Source organism: Perca fluviatilis, chromosome 5 (genome assembly GCF_010015445.1).
Source record: "Perca fluviatilis chromosome 5, GENO_Pfluv_1.0, whole genome shotgun sequence".
NCBI classification, from domain to species: Eukaryota; Metazoa; Chordata; class Actinopteri; order Perciformes; family Percidae; genus Perca; species Perca fluviatilis.
In genome coordinates this window covers 21,277,766-21,295,145 of record NC_053116.1, presented here as the reverse complement: position 1 = coordinate 21,295,145, position 17,380 = coordinate 21,277,766, and the positions used below count along the sequence as shown (strand labels likewise).

Here is a 17,380-nt window from a genome sequence, read left to right as displayed (position 1 = left end):
GCTAGCTAGCTAGCTACGCTCCGATACAGACGAATAAGGAGGGGTCGTCAGGGGGCGGGGCCACACAGTGGGAGGAAGCACGGAGAGCTAACCTCTATGGAGCTAACAGGTAGCTGTTAATCATCACTATAATTAATACTTTAGCTTCATCATCATCTGTTATTAATATCCAAAGGTGTGTGTACACCTTACATACCGGATATTCCGATTAAACATTAAAAAGTAATTTGAGATGTACACATATATTGTCACTGTTTTGTGCTCTATGTAGGACACGCCTAGCTAAATGTTGAGCTTTTCTTACTTTTTATTTTTCTTAACATTTTCTGCTTAAGTGTAAGTTGGAAGTAAGCACAGCCCTGTACTTTGCAATTCTAATTCAATACAATTTTAACAGGACTTAGCTCAAGACACTTTACAAATAGTGTAGGTCTAGACCACACTCTATAATTTACAAAGCCCCAACAATTCATTTAGTGTGACAGTGGCGAGGAAAAATTCTGAGGTACTTATCCTACTTTACTGAAATATTTTCATATGCCACATTATACTTCTACTCCACTACATTTGAGAGGGAAGTGAGTGACTATCTTTTACTCCTCTAGATGTATAAGACAGTTATATTTACTAGTTACTTTGGACATAGTATATAAAATATGATGCACAGTTATACAGTAAATGAAATCACCCAACAGCAGTTAAAACTAGCTCCACAGTCACCAGATTAAATGCTGTTTACACATCAGTTTTGTTAATGTTAGTAAGAATAATCAAAAAATATATATATATATATATATATATATATATATATATATATATATATATATGCACAGCCTGTACATGCACAATTACACTTTCCTCATAACACTTACTGTATGTAGGCTACTTTTAAGTGAGTAAGTAGCCTAAGTAAAATTTGAGTTATACTTATATTGCGATATTGTTACTTTTATACTTGCTGTATGCAAATATATATAATAGTTCTTCCACCCCTTGTTTTAATATAGTTTTCATGGAATACATTTAGGATTTCTATGATATTTGTTTTCCATTGTTGGGATGGAATTTACAATAAGGCTTTATTTTTGGTTTTATTCTTAATTTGTGTATACTTCTGTGTTTGCAATAGTTTCTTCTTTAAAATGTTTACAGATCAACTTCAGGTATTCTTTATAGCATTTAAATCAGTGTTCTATCTCTCACAAATGTCCCTTTTAAACCTTTTCCTCACCTTAACAAGGAACCTAAATGGTGATGAGACAGCGTCATTTCTTTGTCATGATCCAAAGTCCAACTGTTGCAACAACTTGCAACAACTTCAGCTACGGAAAGGACCGGAAAGGATTTATCGGGAAAAGGACTTAAAATTATGGGCTCAGTAAGTAACCTAGTTTTCATTAGACAAAGAAAATACATTTTAAATGTATTTTAAAAAGTAAATACATTGATCAGTCTGATAAAGCCTTTCGATTAACTGTGGATTGGTTTATAGAGAAATGTTGGGGCCTACCATTTGACCATTCTGACTTTTTGTACATTTGATGTTTTCTTTAAAAAACACATGGACAGTTACCGCCTGCTATTTCTTTGTATTATGTAATGGCTTAAAATGACAATGCCCATCATGAGCTATAAATCCCTCTTAATATATTATTTAACCAGGGAAGTGGATCACCAACATTTAAAATCCCTTTGCCAAGATACCAGCAGCACACAGATCATAGAGAAAACACACCAAATGTATATCACTAAAATAAAAGTGATGGGAGGACATGCGATCAAAATGTGTGATGTGATTAAAAGCATAATGTAAAATAGCTATCAGCAGTTGATATAGCATAAAAAAGACTCAGAGATTGAAACTTAACTCTTCTGTTACTTCATTGCAGACACTTACGAAGGATGACTAATATTCACCTGTACAGGGACTGATCCACTGAGGCCTAAGGATGGTAAAAAGTGTCATGGTAGCCTATGCCCTGTGGGCAGCAGGTGGGCCTTTGGGCCTTCACCATTTATATTTAGGAAGAGACAGCCATGCTCTGTTATGGATGCTAACCCTGGGAGGATTTGGGTTTGGCTGGGTCAGAGAGGTCATACGTATTCCTGCATATGTTGGTCAGGCCAATCAAAATGTAGAGAAAGAGAGAAAAACACCTCCCACCATGGTTCCACCTGTAAGCCCTGTCAGATTTGCTGGACAGGTGTGTGTTGGAATCTACTTTGGCACAGTGGCTCTGATTGGTCTGAACTCCCTCAGTTTCTTCTACTTGATCGTCCTGCCTTTATGTGTGGGTGCAGGGGTACACCTGGTGTCCTGTATTGGCCAGCAGACTTCTGATCTCCAAAAAACCTTGACTACTTGTCTCATAACCTCCCCAATATTTTATGGCAGTGCCTTATCACCTCTTCCTATAAGCCTGGCTGCCAGTGTCACTGCTGCACAGTACCGCAGGGTCAAACCTCCACAGACACCTGGGAGCACACAGAAACTAGGTGAGATGATCTCACAAATATAACAATACCATCTGATTTACTATTACACCATGGTAACACTACTTGTAACACTACTTACCTCTAAATCTTTAAGACCCACTAAAATTACATCTATTTCAATCTTTTATCCAGGTCCACGGCTTTACAGGCTCGGTCTAGCCTGGCTGGCCTTCTCTGCTCCACTGGGTTACTCTATTTTCCATAACACCACAGCCACACTGTACTACCTGTCTGACTGTGTAGCAGCGCTGCTGGATATGTTCTGGTTCCTGCCTTGGCTCAGAAATGTCTTTGAGTACATTCTTTTAATACCATATCGACTCTTGTGTGTTCTCACTGGAGGGGGGTACTATGAAGATGCTTGGAGGAAGGTGCTGGAGATACTGCTCAAAGAGTACACTGAGAGAGAAAAAGAGGCACTGCAGGTGAGCATGCTCACAACTCTGGAAAGGCTATATAATAATAATAATAATAACTTTTTATTTATTTAGCGCCTTTCATGAAACCCAAGGACACTTTACAGAATTACAGTGGCTATACTAACGGAGGTTGTAGGCTGTGGTGAACAAGTGGTGTTTTAGGAGTTTAAAAAAAAATGTCCAGGGATGTAGCATTTCAAATATCTGCAGGGAAGGTGTTCCAGAGGGATGGGGCTGCAACACTAAAGGCTCCGTCTCCAAAGGTACAGAGTCTGGTGTAGGGAATGGAGAGCAGGCCAGTTTCTGAGGACCGCAGGTTTCGTGGTGGGGTGTATGGATGGGGGAGGTCGGAGAGGTGCAGTGGGGTCAGGGCATGGAGGGATTTGTAGGTGAGAAGGAGGGTTTTATGCAGGACTTAATTGGGAGCCAGTGAAGGTGGATGTGGGTTGGGGTGATCTGCTGCCACGTTTTGGTGTGGGTGAGGACCCTGGCGGCAGAGTTATATAACGAGCTTAACGTGCCACTTATATTATATAAGTGGCATGTTAAGCACGTTATACTTCAAGGCCTATACTGTGCATCAGTCTGAACATTTTCAGTGAGTAAAGTAATTTCTCTGGCATTGTCATAATATCCAAACTGTGTATCTTGAAATGATTGTGTTGCAGGTACTGTCATTGGAAGTAGAGGCATCTCTAGAAGACATAACTCGCAGCTATAGGGAGCTGGTCAAGACATGGCATCCAGACCACAACCCCAGCGAGGATGCTGAGGCCATGTTTATGAAGATCCATGAGGCTTATGAGGTCCTTCTACAACGGCACAAACCTCGTCGATTCAAATAATTGCCTGCCCATTTCCAACTGACTGGCGTGTTCAGTTGTGAGGGCACAGTGAGGCTCTTGATCACATTGTTTTTTAGTCAGTTTTATATTGTTCATGGAAAATAAATCAAGAGCATGCACACAGACTCGCGCAGCATTTCACAGCTGTCTGATTGGTTACTTTGCAGAGTTGGTCTCAAACGGCAGTTTGCTGCCACCTTGTGGTGCCAAATATGTAATATTACCATAAACTATTTAATCACAACAATTTTACTTGTGTTTTTAATGTGCTTCTTTGCTATCAAACGCTAAACTAACACCACCAACATATGCTTTAATTTCACCACATGAATAGGCCTAACGTTACTAAAATGAATCATGTAGGCTAATCATGATGTAATAAACGTTTATAGACAGACGCCAGAGAGAGAGAGAGAGAGAGAGAGAGAGAGAGAGAGAGAGAGAGAGAGAGAGAGAAATAGTAAAATCACCCGCCTACTCCATCGTCCAGCATTTCCGGAAGATGTCTTGATCAGTGTCTGGATTTTCAGTGAATAATTGTACTATATAGCAGGCTGGCCATCTTGCAGCCTTTCTCCAAACAGATATTAATGCGCATCAGCCTACACTAGTCTTCTGTCGAGCCAATGAGTTCTTCTTATGGCATAGCCAACATTTCATCACATTTTTGCCACCTGTACCTAGAGCTGACATGCATCGATGCATTCGACAATCACAGAATCAGGAGCTCTGTTGTACAATTATTCGGTCTGTATCCCAGCATGGGCCCGGAAGTTGTTTCCCGGAGATGCTGTCGTCGCCTGGGAAAACAAACAGCTATCCAGACAATTAAAAAGGAAAACACCGATCGGTCGCCAGGTAAGGAGGAGGCTTGTGGACTTCACCGCGGCGCCTGGTAAGACCATCCATCGGTTTTAATTTGGAAGAACGGCATGTTTTTAAGTAGTTGGTAGGGTGAATGCCATTTGTCGTGTGGTCGGGTGCCATAGCAACGGCTCATGAGACACATTGTATAGCCCTGGCCAGTTTGACGTGCTCGATGTTGGATGACAGCAGCGTTCATGCGGACAATTCGGACAGTGGCAACTCCTGCAACAAATTGCTCTTGTGTCTCGCCGCTGTCTCGACCGTCCATGAGCGGATTGGTGTCATAACGGACCAAACCCACCGAGCAGCTAAAACAAGTAGCATACATGGAGAAGCATGGTAGTTATTTGAAAATGTAATGCAATATGTTTTTAATGCACAGTCGCCCAGAAAGGATTGTCAGGCAAGGGTCGGCGCTGGTGCGCGTCCCCTTTTTTTTAACCGCCGTGCCCTAGCTGGTGTGACTGCGCGTCTCCCGGCTGCATCAGCGCCTGTTGCTCCCCATGCGCGGCCAATGCCAGGATATTAATTTTCCCTGCGATGTGTTGTCTCCGCACCCCCCTCCCCTTACCAGCTCGCTCCACAGTCTCCTCTGTCCATTGTTGTTGTCATCCATTTGAGCAAAAGGTGCAGCATTGCACATCTGGGTATTTTTGTCTGTCTCTCTCTCTCTCTCTCTCTCTCTCTCTCTCTCTCTCTCTCTTTTCCAACATGAAATTAGAGCATCTGGTCACATAATATTAACATGTTTTCCGTCTAGAAAATATTCAGCACCGCCAGTGTTGGAAATTGATACCTACTACAGTAAAATCCACCTATGATTTTTTTGATTAGCCTATTGCACCTTTACAGAGGGGGAGAACAAAATAACAGCAACAATTAATAATCAAAACTACTGCAAATAAATATTACCTATAAACTTAATCCCAACAAAATTCAATATTGTTAGATTTGTGAAGCTGTGTACATTTAGATAATTAGAAAACTGCTCTATCTCTTTTGCATAAATGTATGCACACTGGTTAGGGTAAAGTACTGTATATAGCTTTCTAACTGCACTCTTTTTTAATCTGTATGTATTATATTGTATTATTTTTGCTTATATGTATTGTTTTCATATCTGTCTCTCTGGTCATCGTCTTTTTCTGCTGCCCCAGTGCTAAATTTCTCTCCTGGGATCAATAAAGTTTGATCTTATTATCTTAATATTGAATATTGTTGACATTACGTCAATAGTGTAAGGTGTTCCAGCTATTTTGTCCACCTCTAGTAAGTTTAACTCCTCCTCCATCAGTCATGGTCATTAGCTTTCTATAAACGTGAATCCTCTCATATTCATTTGCTGGCCACGGTGCAGAAGAATCTACACTATACAGAAATAGCAGGGCAGAACCCCAGTTAAATAGATTAGTTTATAACAGTGAACTTATTATTAGACACTTGGAACTGAAAGCCTAAAGCTATCTGTTTCTAGCCTTATTCTTGTAACAAAAAACAGCTGGTAAGTACATTTTATATGGTTAGCATCAAATGTATTATATGCATGTTAATTAATGTGACTAAGATTAGGAAAGTGAGATCTTCTCAAAAATGATCATTATGTGTTTAAAATGAAATATTGAATAAAAAATTGATCTTAAAAAAAAAGATCATTACGAATGGGGAAAAAGTAACATTGAGAAACTGTTTTTAAATCAAATTTTTGCAGGCATCTGGTGAGAGAATGAATGCTGAGGATTGCAATGGACGCTCAAATGCACAAGGTAAGTTTATACGTAAAGGAGGAACTACTATACATGTGTGTGTGCAGTCTCCAGACTTTAATAACATGGGCATATTTGTGTTTCAGGTAATGGAGGAGAGTCATCAATGGAACAGGATTTTTATGGCGGGTTGCAGGGCCCTTCAGCAAGATCTCCAAACAGTCAGCAGTCCTCACCACACCGCTCCCATAGTGGTCAGTTATTATTCCTTCGCTCCCATAGTGGTCAGTTATTATTCCTTTGTTTCATTGTGGCCAAATGGTCTGTTTTCATTAACATTATGTATGAAAGTAAATGTGTTTTTCCCTCGACCTCTGTCTACACAGCAAACTCCATCAAGGTTGAGCTGTGCAGCGATGAGGAGTCCCCAGGTGCTCCACGGCCAGAGATCAGAGAGGCTGTGAGGGACGATAGCAGGAGGGATGACAGAGGGGACCCCATGGAAGAAGGGAGTGCAGAGTACGCTGGAAGAGACAGAGGGAGCATTTACAATGAGATGGCCAGTCCAAATGCTAATTCACCAGGACCTATCCGGCTGCCCAATGGGAAGCTTCAGTGTGAGGTGTGCGGGATGATCTGCATCGGACCCAACGTGCTGATGGTGCACAAGCGTAGCCACACAGGTGAGAATAAGCCAGCAAGACAGTGACAAACACATTTTATGGACAAAATATTACCCTAAATGTCATTAAATAAAGGCAATACTGGATTTGTGATTAACCTCTAAAATCCTCTGTCCATCCATGTGTTCCCAGGCGAGAGGCCGTTCCAGTGTAACCAGTGTGGAGCTTCCTTCACCCAGAAGGGGAACTTGTTGCGCCACATCAAGTTGCATTCGGGAGAGAAGCCTTTTAAATGTCCCGTTTGCAGCTATGCTTGTCGCCGGAGAGATGCCCTGGCTGGACATCTACGCACACACACAGGTAAATCATTGAGCTTTAAATGCAATACAACAGTGTTTAACACATCAAACATACGTAAGAAGAGATTTTTCATAAATGTACCTAATAGGTTCTTGAACTTGATGGATGCAGTTGTTCCATAACATATAATGTATGAAACAAGGGTATAGTAAGCGATAGAAGCGGATATTCATTAGAACAGCCCCCTTCTCTGAAGCTCAGAGGAAATAGTCTTCTTCAGTAGAATGTACTGTAAAAAAAACATGACAAAATATGACATTTAACATTTTGTGAAAACAGGAAATCCTGTTGGTGCTTTCAATTTGTGAACACACGTTAAACAGGTGTTGACACATAGTCTTGGTACAGTAGACCTTGGTGGATCTCCACTGGTTTTTAGATTCATTTTCGAAGAAAAGATTCTTGTAAACTGGATTTCAGCGAATTGACGTCAGTCTTTCCGACGGCTTATTAAGAGGAAACGTTGCGGTGAAGGGTTAGGCGTTTTCTGTCATCGTTGGCGAGCAGTATAGAACAATTTGAGGAATTGCCAATCAATGGGGAAATCCATTGTTTCAAATCTAGGTTACCTAGCCAATAATAAGTTCTTCTTTATAAAAATCCCCTCCAACAAACATATTAATAAAAAACACCACTGTAGTAGTTTCCACAATATTTCTGAGCGAATTACATTAAATCAACCATATCCATCTCGGAAAAAATCAATTAAATATTTTTTCTCTTGAGGTGCAGCTTCTTCTCCAACAGTGGGAAAACCTTTTAAGTGCAGCTACTGTAGTCGCAGCTACAAACAACAGAGCACACTGGAGGAGCATCTAGAGCGCTGCCATAGTTATCTGAAGAGTCTGGACCACCAGACAGCAGTGAATGCAGCACAGGGTAACATATCACACAAACATGAAACTAACTATTTTTTTAGACAATAAGCTTGTATGTTTCTACATGATTGTAAATGCGTATAGACTAAATAAAGCAAATTTTACATATTTATACACTCCTGAGTTAGTATATCGATGACAATGGGCTTTCTGTTTGCAGGTGAAGAGTCAGGAACTATGGAGACAATTGCTAAACCTGTGCTCCAGCCATCCAAGGAAAAAATCCAGTTTGTGGATAGACTGGCTATTAGCATTACCAAACGCAAAAGGTCAACGCCACAGAAGTTTTTGGGTAAGTTTTTTTTTTAATTTTTTTTTTTTAATAAGACAATCCATGTCATTAATATCTGGGTCATTATAAGAAAATGTTTCATTTTGTGTCCCTCGAATAAAACTGCTCTGTAAATTTGAATAAACAAACAACATTTTATAATTTAGTTTCCATAATGTCTCGTAACATAAACATACATTAATATGTATATTTTTTTGTTTTTAAAGAATTTTCAAAACGTTTTTGTGCGAAAATGTAAAAATGACCTGCCCCTCAATATGACTTTTCTACTTTCACTAGCTATTGTGGCCAAAAAAGTCAAACCATTACATATAAATGTAAACTTATATAAAGCCTTGAGCATCTTTTCATTACTCTTAAACCGGTTCTATTCTTAATATGTAAAATAAACAACAATTTAGTCGGGTCCCCAGCAAAGTTGATAGTTTTGAATTTTCAATGAGTATTTTATTATTAGTTAGTTTTCAGAGCGTGTTAGTGAAATATTATAGCTAAAGAAATGAAATTAATTTATATTTATTTATTTAATTTTTTTTTTTAACCAGGCAATATCTGTATATATATATATAAAGTTTAGCTTTCCGTTTAATTTTAGTTTCAGTTACTGAAAATATTTTTCACTGCTTATTTTCATTTCAGTTTAGTTTACTATAATAACCCTGGTCCCCAGGTTGTCGTCAACCCTGTTACTTTTAATGAAAACACCCCTTCAAAGAAAAATGTTGCATCATTTCCAGGAAGTGAAATCATCTGCCTTTTATGAAGTTGATGGTAAAAAGACAAGTAAGTTGTGGGGAGTATGAATGTGAAGGAGACTGTGAGAAAGAACCTGAATGATTACTTTGCAAAGGGAATCAACAGCATGCAAGGCAAACTGTCCAAAGAGAGACAGAAATCATCAGATCTGGATCTAAGGCAAGACATAAGCACAGGGAAGTAGGTTAGACAAGATATGGGGTGAGACAGAAAGCTAAGGAAGACAAGTCCGCCAGGAAGCATGATGAGATTTTGGCTTTTGTGGCAATGATAATTAACTGTACTGCTAAAATAGAAAGAAAACCTAAATCGATAATAGATAACAGCAAGGAGATTTTTGGGTATTGTGGTAGTGTGGAGAAGGTATACAGCAGCTAAGGTATACAGCAGCTTTAGGCTCTCTCAAAACATGGAAAGTAAGTCCAGTAGTTGGTGATAATGCAACCTGCAAGAAACCAGAGCATGTTTTTCTCCAATCCCAAAATGTTGTGTGGACTAGCCAGACCTTCCTCCGCAGCGCTGTGGAGATGGCAATGCAAGACTACCAATACAGTAACTGTTGTCAACCTTGTTACTTGCATAATATTCTAATATAATATCCAATTCTTTCTTCCCGACCTCAACACGGAGAAAAGACTTATTCTTGCAGTGCCTGGTGTAAATATCCTTTAGGCATGGTAAAGCATCGCCTATTGTAAGTTCAGCCAAACGAACCACTCTTTGCAGGCCCTTGCAGTCCTGCTCGGTGCTGTTTCCATACCAGGCAGTGATGTTCCCCATCACAGGATGCTCTCAATTATGCAGGAGTAGAAATTCCTCAGTATTTGAGGGGATACTCGGAATTTCCTCAGGTGTCTAGGGTGAAACAGTGTCTGCCTTGCCTTTCTCACCGCTGAGTCAGTATGCAGTGCCCAGGTCAGGTGACCCATTCAGTGAGAGCATAGAAATATATATATAACCTATTAAAAATGCATATGATAATAATAATATATCTTTAGCTTGATAAAGTACAGAAGTAATAAGAACCTGGTCTTTGTCAAACATCATCAGCCGTCCTGCAGTGCAAGTCAGCCAAATGTCAACTTGCTGTTACCAGTTTGGAGACATTTGGTCCATGTTGCTCCGTGAATATGGGCCAGATGAAGTAGATCCATGAGACGCTCCATCTTAAACGTTTATTATTGATATGTCTTTTTCATAGGTGTAAAGCATATGCACCTCGACCTACCAGAAGCACCTTACGAATTGTCTTCTGGCTCTGAGAAGGAGGGGGACATTATGATCTCTCAGCCCGCTGGGGACTCTGCTGGGTTGGCTGGTCCACATCTCCAAGGCGGCAGGGGTAGAGGGGAGAACCATGAGCCGCCTGCACTGTCTCAGCTCCATCCTGCCTTCCTCTCAGAGCTACGCACGGTTATAGGCACCATCAACAGCAATGTGACTCCTCAGGGCCCCCGAGCACATTGTGGAGGTGGGATGGCAGCAGTGACTCTTGGCCTGGCTGGGCGGGAGGCAGGTGAAGGCCGGGATGACCAACCCTCAGCCCATAGCCACACCACCTCACCCAACGGCTGCCCTGACTCTACAGACACAGAGAGCACAGCAGAAGAGCAGAGCACACGGGCTACAGCCCCAACAAGTACCTCTAACAACCACCACCTCCACTACCAAACCCCAGCACTGCCCTGCAGCCATCCCACTTCCAGCCTCAGGCAGGTCAAAGACTTGGACCCAGAGTGGGAGAGAGCATGTCCTGCGCCCCCCACAATAGCAAAGAAGAGCCCTGTCTTACCCCTTTCTTCCAGGGAGACTGTGCAGGTGTTAGACAGGGATGGTCGGCCTGTGCGCTCCTTCCACTGCCGGCACTGTCGCATCCTCTTCCTGGACCATGTCATGTTCACCATCCACATGGGTTGCCACGGCTTCCTCCAACCCTTCGAGTGCAACATCTGTGGCCACCGCAGCCAGGACCGCTACGAGTTCTTGTCTCACATCAGCCGCGGAGAGCATCAGGTGGGCTGAGGAGAAGGGATAGTGGTCGGATGAGGAGAGGTGACTGCTGCTCTCTAAAGTTGTAGGCTCCCGTTTGTTCTGCACCAGATCAGTTACTTTAAATCCCTGTAAGTAAGTAAGAAAAAATAGTTGTGGTTTTACTGTGAGAATATTTATTAAACTAAATCAGACGCGATTGAAAAATCTTTTTACCGCAGCATTTAAAGTTCAGTGGAGGCAAATTACATTTTATGATTGATTGCACTCCCATATCAAATCATCTGGCAAAACTACAGGTTTTGCTTCAAAAGTGCCTTCTTTGGGGATTTTTTCTTAACTAAAAAGAAATGGGGGGAACTGGTGCTCAAAAATCTTGACTAGCCATCTTTGCTAAGTGATTTAGTTAGTACTTTTGAGAGGTCATGTGCAAAGGCAGTAAAGGAAAGCATGGTATGTACATTTTAAGATTTCTATTTGGTATGCTTAGTATGCACTGAGAGCTTTGTTTTTGGGGTAGAGGAGGGTACTTTGGGTCGTGTGTCAGGTAAGCTTAATATGCACTGAGAGCTTTGTGCCTCTGGGTTTGGGAGGAGCTTTTGTCACAGACGAAGCACAGAAATGGATTGCCTTAACTCTTACAGTAGTACGCTGCTGTAGGAAAACATTGTTTACAGCATGTGTAATGTGACCTCAGAAGAGAGAATATTTGCAGCTGCACAGCAAGACTATCAGAACAAAGCGATATGATGAGAGAAATTAACTTAAACATTCAGGGCCTTCAGGGCTCAGATGTAAAATAGTTTTTTGGATTTTAAAGTGAGCCTTCGAATACTGGTGCAGATCAGACCATGAGCCATGTAGTGTACAGTAAGAGACTGACTGAGATGGCCCAGGGTGCTATACCTAAACAGGATTGCACTTTTAGGTTCCCTGCTTATAAATGAACATTTTTGCCGAAGCACTTGATGGCTTTACAATTTTTTTTTCTGCGATTGTTCTACTGCACTGATAAATCACATAATACTCACAATAATTGATTATCTAATTTGCAACACCAGTGCATTTTTAACGGAGCCGGCCTTCTACAGAATCTCACAGTGTTGCACTGGTCCTGCGGTCTACACTGAAGTTTGCTGCAATGTGTGACTGAGAAATTAAATATCAGTTCAACTACAACAATTTGTTGTGGTTTTGTACTCAGCAGTTGAGGCTGAGATTTTAAACTATTTGCATAATGTAAGTGAATTGACAAATTCATTATTTAAACATTAATTAACAAATCAGTTTGGATCTGTTAAGTTATCACTTGTGGTTATCTATTTAGTGTTGTTTGTTTCAGCCTTGGTGTATTTAATCAGCTATATTCCAAATCTTATCCAGCATATTCCTCAAGTCCATAAAATGTTACCTCCTGCTTCTTTATAGCACCCAAATACCTTATTGCTACAGTATGGTGAGTTATCTGATAATGTTAATATTGGGAACAGATGAGACCAAACTCAGTATTCTTACTTGTTATTGTGGGTTTGCTGCTTCATAGTTTAACTTAATTTCCTTTGATCGCAGGCAAAACTATACTTGAAACTGTTTGAGAAAAAAAGTAATTTAGGAATGCACTTGGTTTGATTAGAGAAATGTGTGTGAATGGAATATAGCATGTGTGCTTGTCATTTTCTGCTTTTCCCTGAATTGTGAATTCTTTTTGAAATGTGAAGTAATTTCAAGAAGTGAAAATGAGGCATGGTTTTTGTCTCCTTGTGTGAACTTTTCAATGTTATACGATATTTTGTGAATGATGTAACATGACAAAACACTTTACCTCAAAGTTAAAGATGTACAACTGCCTCATTATTTCAACAAGTCATGTTGCTTTCCAAGATGTTCTTGCAGTTACAAATGCGTGCCCCTCGATATTCTCAAAACTTTTTACTGTCAATAAAGCTGAGTTTATTGTAAAAGTGATTTTCTCTAGTTCGACTATGATGGCACCCACATCTTTGTGCTTATTTATTTACTCAAAATGCAGTAAGAGTTTCTCATTCAGTTTCTCACTGCCTCCTATGTGACTACAAAAATACAAGCAGACTAGATATTTAAGAGATATACAAGTATTTGTTTTTTAAATTAAAATTAAAATTCCACATTATACAGGACTCACAGGACATTACTCTGTAGATATACTGATCAGACACACACTTCCTTTAACTGTGCTTACTATGACCAACATTTTAATTTTAATTTAAACAGCTTTGCCTATTAGTCCATGTCAGATTTTAGGATGTAAAGAATCGGGTAGCTGTAGTATGCATGGTATATTTAGTTTATTTAATAAGAGAAAGGTTTATATTGTATATTACACGACCTCCCTTTATGAAGCCCTGCAGACTAAAACACCATCACTATAACAGTTGGAGCAACTATTATTACTTAATGTGATTTAACAAAAAGTAAAAGCATAATTTTAAGAGTTTGCCTTCTTAGATATGTTATGGGTCTAAGAAGGCACCCTCTAGTGTATGTATTTTGGATACTTAAATGGAAGCCAAATAATTTATTTTGTCTTGAAACATTTTTAACTTTAAGTTGATTTTCCATGTTTAAAACATTTCACATCTTAAATTAATGAGACATTTCAAATTAGTTAAGTGTTACAGAAAACATATTGTATATTGTAAGCCTCATTTAAAAAAGTGAAAATGTTACTGTATTTACATATATAAAGTGTCACTGTAATATATCTACAGTACTATTTAATATGTTTGCACTGTATATTGAATGTTAAGACTTCAGAGATATGGGTAAGTAGTGAATTTCTTCTGAGAAACATTCTAAATTGGAAAAGGGCTAAACAGGGCTAAACTTAGACTGCTTTATATTCACATGACATTTTGTTGTTATGTCTGTTTCAGGTAAGTTTTGACCTTTTTTTTTTCTCTGCAGCGGAAAATCTGTGTTGGCTGCTCCTACATACAAATTCCAAGTGCAATTCAAAAAGTACATGAATAAAGTAACCCCTACAGTGTCAGTGAATGAAAACATTCAGAAGTATAAAATATTAAACAATATGTAAAATCCACACATGTCTACACAGAGTATTCTTTCTTACTTTGACAACAGCAGACCTGCGTGAACTTCAATGCACCCATCAGTCATCACCACCCTGATACAGGCAAGAAAGACATGGCGTACTAACGTTGAGTTCTAAGATCTATTTTATTTTGACTACATGTGCAATTCAAAACCACTTCTTAGTGCAACCATCACTAAATTAAAAAACTAAACAGTCTGGCTGTCACTGCCTTTAAAAACTGTTCACACTTTCATAAGATGAAAGCGGTCTGCTGTTAAACAGTGCAATGTACACAAGATTGAGCAATTTAATCATTAAAGCTAGTTTTAGGATTTGGCACAACTTGAGAAACGTACTTGTGGTATGTGCAGCTTTACAATTCTGAGGAAATAATCTGCTCGCAATCCCTGTGTGAATATGTTGAATTTACAGTTAGAAGAACTTGCCTACCTGTTTAACAGGAAACTTTTAGAAAGCATGCTCCTCTGATGCTTCTCTAATTTGTTTGTTTTTGCATGTTTTACCCAACGCAGCACTAGTACACATTAGCTGACTCCAAAAAGTTCTTTATTTTTAACGCATTTTTCCTATTTTCAATGTAGCTTTTGAGCTCATCAAATAAGATAAGAGATAAGATAAGATCAGATAAACTAAGAGAGACTTTAATGTCATCATCTATATACAGTGCAGTATAGTATGTACATAGAGGAACAAAGTTTCCCTGGTCCTAGGTGCAAAAACAAAAGAAAGAGCATAAGGTGCAAACAACAAGATACAAAAACGGGTATAGAACAAGATACAAAACAAGGTACAAACATTTAGTACAATACCAAACATGTAGTGCAATAATAGAAAAATATAAATACAAGTAGTGTAAATATAAATAAATACAGGTAGTGTAAATTAATGTAAACAAATGTAAAGTGATATTGCAATAAACAACAGTAAAAGCAGTGTTTGGGTCCTATTTATGTAGTAAGGTGCAAGTAGTCAGTTATAGTCCAGCCGAGGGCATAAAGTGACATGTGAATGTGTAGAAAGAGAGGGGGGGGGAGTGTGTGTGTAGAAGTTTGTGAGCAGCAGGGTGTTAAGGAGTCTGACGGATGGGGGAAGAAGCTGTTGCTGAGTCTGGAGGCTCTATTTGTGCAGCGTTTTGTGTAAATGTCATGGATGGAGGAGAGAGAGGTCCAAATGATGGACTTCCTGGTGGGCGTGTCGTTTATGGCTTCCAACTGTGCACAACAGTAATTTGGTGCTTTCGGGAGAGATGTTGCCGTGACAGGCGCATGGAGCAGTCTTGTAGTGATTGAAGGCTTGCAAGCCCCAGCACATACACCGTGTGTTGTTCGTGTCTGTTAAGATGTGCTGCTCCTCTCTCTTTTGTATCATTTGTAAGTTAAATATATTTGGGTTTTGGGCTGCTTGTCAGACAAAACAAGCATTCTGAAGGTGTCACCACCAGGTTGTTAGAGAAATTATAATGGGCATTTTTCACAATTTTCCGTCATTTTCTAGACTGTCATTCAATTGATTAATCAAAGAAATTATAGATGAATTAATATATTATGGAAATAATTGTTGGTTGTAATTCGAGTCTTAGCATGCTGTCATTTGAAACAAGCAGCTGCTTAAGCTGCATATGACTGGAACGTACTACAAAAACGCTATCATATTCTGCTCTCTTTCTTTTGCACCTTTCGACATGCTCAACTGTTTTTTCTTTTATTCCCACCTTAGTATCACACAATTTTAGTACACTCTACTGATCTACATTTCTATCTAGACCACAACTCTGCACTAATTGTATATCGACTCTTTACCACATTTCAGCATTTTATAAAGCATGTCATTTCATATTTTCATTGACTCTTTCTATATTTATTCAATCATATTGTGTTATTCCTGAACCGCTTTAGCACCTAGACCACTATTTGCACTAACTGTATATTGACTCTTCACTACATTTAGCATTTTATATAGACTGTATATTCATGTTTACTGTGTTATTACTGATCTACATCACTAATTAGACCACTATTTGCACTAACTATATACTGACGCTTCAATACATCTCAGCATTGTTATAGACTGTCTATTCATGTATATTGTTGTTATTACCTTATTCACCCTCGACTCACTTACCCCTCCCTTCGCGACGGCTTTCTACCTTATCTGCAATATGTAGCCTATTGTATTCTGTTTTTCTTGTATTATATTGAATGTGAAAACTGTATGTTGTCTTGTATGCTTATGCTTTATTCTTGGCCACGTCGTCGTTTCAAATGAGAACTTGTTCCCAACGGCCTACCTGGTTAAATAAAAAAAATTAATAAATAAAAAAAGAGGTCCTTGTTAAAAGAGGTCCTTGTTAAAATTTAGAATTTTTTTGTTAAAATAGCTTGTTATCTTCATTTCTGATCAGTTAATCATACCATGAATGAAGAGAGACAACTACAGCATGTTTCTGTGTCATCCACTTGCACACGCACTGTGACTGTGTGACATGTGTCCTGTCTGAGGTGATGTTCCACAACCAACACAAGACAGGATGTATTTTATTTTAGGCTACTCACAGGTGGTCTGTCATCTATCTTCCGCTGAGATCTGCAAGCTGAAGGTGACACGCAGCAACTCACAGTCCCCCTGTGGCATTAGTGATGTCCCACACGACCTGAATATTTGTAAATTGAATTCTAAATGAAAAAATAAAAAATAAAAAAATAGTGATGTCCCACACGGTGGCAGCACCCCCCATGTTCCTCGTGACAAACTGTTGATGATGGTGTTTTGGGCACTCAGCGGGCAGTCTGAACCCGCCATGTTCTGAACATGATATCGCCTACTATTTTAGCCACGTCCCATTGTTGTTCTCTCTGTTTTTGGTGTATAACATCAATATCAACATGAACTAACATTAAACATGTGTACATACCACAGCTGCACATTGTCAACCATGCAACAAGCCCATCTCAGTTTTAAATTGTTTTAAAAGTAGGCACCGTGTTTTGTTTTTCTTCCTCCACTTCTTCTTCTTCTCTCGAGTTCTCTTCTTCTTCTCCACGATTTCTTCTTCTGGTAT

The 17,380-nt window shown here is 39.4% G+C and overlaps 2 protein-coding genes and 1 long non-coding RNA gene across 12 annotated transcripts; 2 read left to right on the top strand and 1 right to left on the bottom strand.

Moving 5' to 3' along the window:
- The first annotated feature begins 8 nt into the window (after positions 1 to 8).
- Positions 9 to 3,885, top strand: dnajc22 (DnaJ (Hsp40) homolog, subfamily C, member 22). Its single transcript, XM_039801065.1, has 5 exons — positions 9 to 109; positions 1,241 to 1,378; positions 1,890 to 2,496; positions 2,629 to 2,921; positions 3,584 to 3,885. Exons 3-5 carry the CDS (start codon positions 1,950 to 1,952, stop codon positions 3,758 to 3,760), a joined length of 1,017 nt encoding a protein of 338 aa, XP_039656999.1. The 5' UTR covers positions 9 to 109; positions 1,241 to 1,378; positions 1,890 to 1,949; the 3' UTR covers positions 3,761 to 3,885.
- A 114-nt stretch (positions 3,886 to 3,999) lies between these two features.
- ikzf4 (IKAROS family zinc finger 4) lies at positions 4,000 to 13,189 on the top strand. Of its 8 annotated transcripts, none has more exons than XM_039801045.1 (8): positions 4,000 to 4,618; positions 6,336 to 6,390; positions 6,477 to 6,584; positions 6,717 to 7,013; positions 7,146 to 7,313; positions 8,046 to 8,192; positions 8,352 to 8,483; positions 10,441 to 13,189. In XM_039801045.1, the coding sequence occupies exons 1-8, from the start codon at positions 4,460 to 4,462 to the stop codon at positions 11,259 to 11,261; spliced, it is 1,887 nt and encodes a 628-aa protein (XP_039656979.1). In that variant the 5' UTR covers positions 4,000 to 4,459; the 3' UTR covers positions 11,262 to 13,189. The 8 variants fall into 8 exon arrangements, with proteins under 8 accessions (XP_039656979.1, XP_039656978.1, XP_039656977.1 ...); XM_039801044.1 differs by having other exon boundaries at positions 8,040 to 8,192; XM_039801043.1 differs by having other exon boundaries at positions 6,477 to 6,614.
- Positions 6,744 to 17,348, bottom strand: LOC120559383. Of its 3 annotated transcripts, none has more exons than XR_005639244.1 (5): positions 17,301 to 17,348; positions 16,875 to 16,994; positions 7,395 to 7,542; positions 7,112 to 7,297; positions 6,744 to 6,854 (listed from the first exon to the last, which is right to left on the bottom strand). It is a non-coding gene; the product is annotated as an uncharacterized LOC120559383 (long non-coding RNA). The 3 variants fall into 3 exon arrangements; XR_005639243.1 differs by having other exon boundaries at positions 17,234 to 17,330; XR_005639242.1 differs by lacking the exons at positions 16,875 to 16,994; positions 17,301 to 17,348 and adding an exon at positions 11,032 to 11,140.
- Between the last annotated feature and the right edge of the window lie 32 nt (positions 17,349 to 17,380).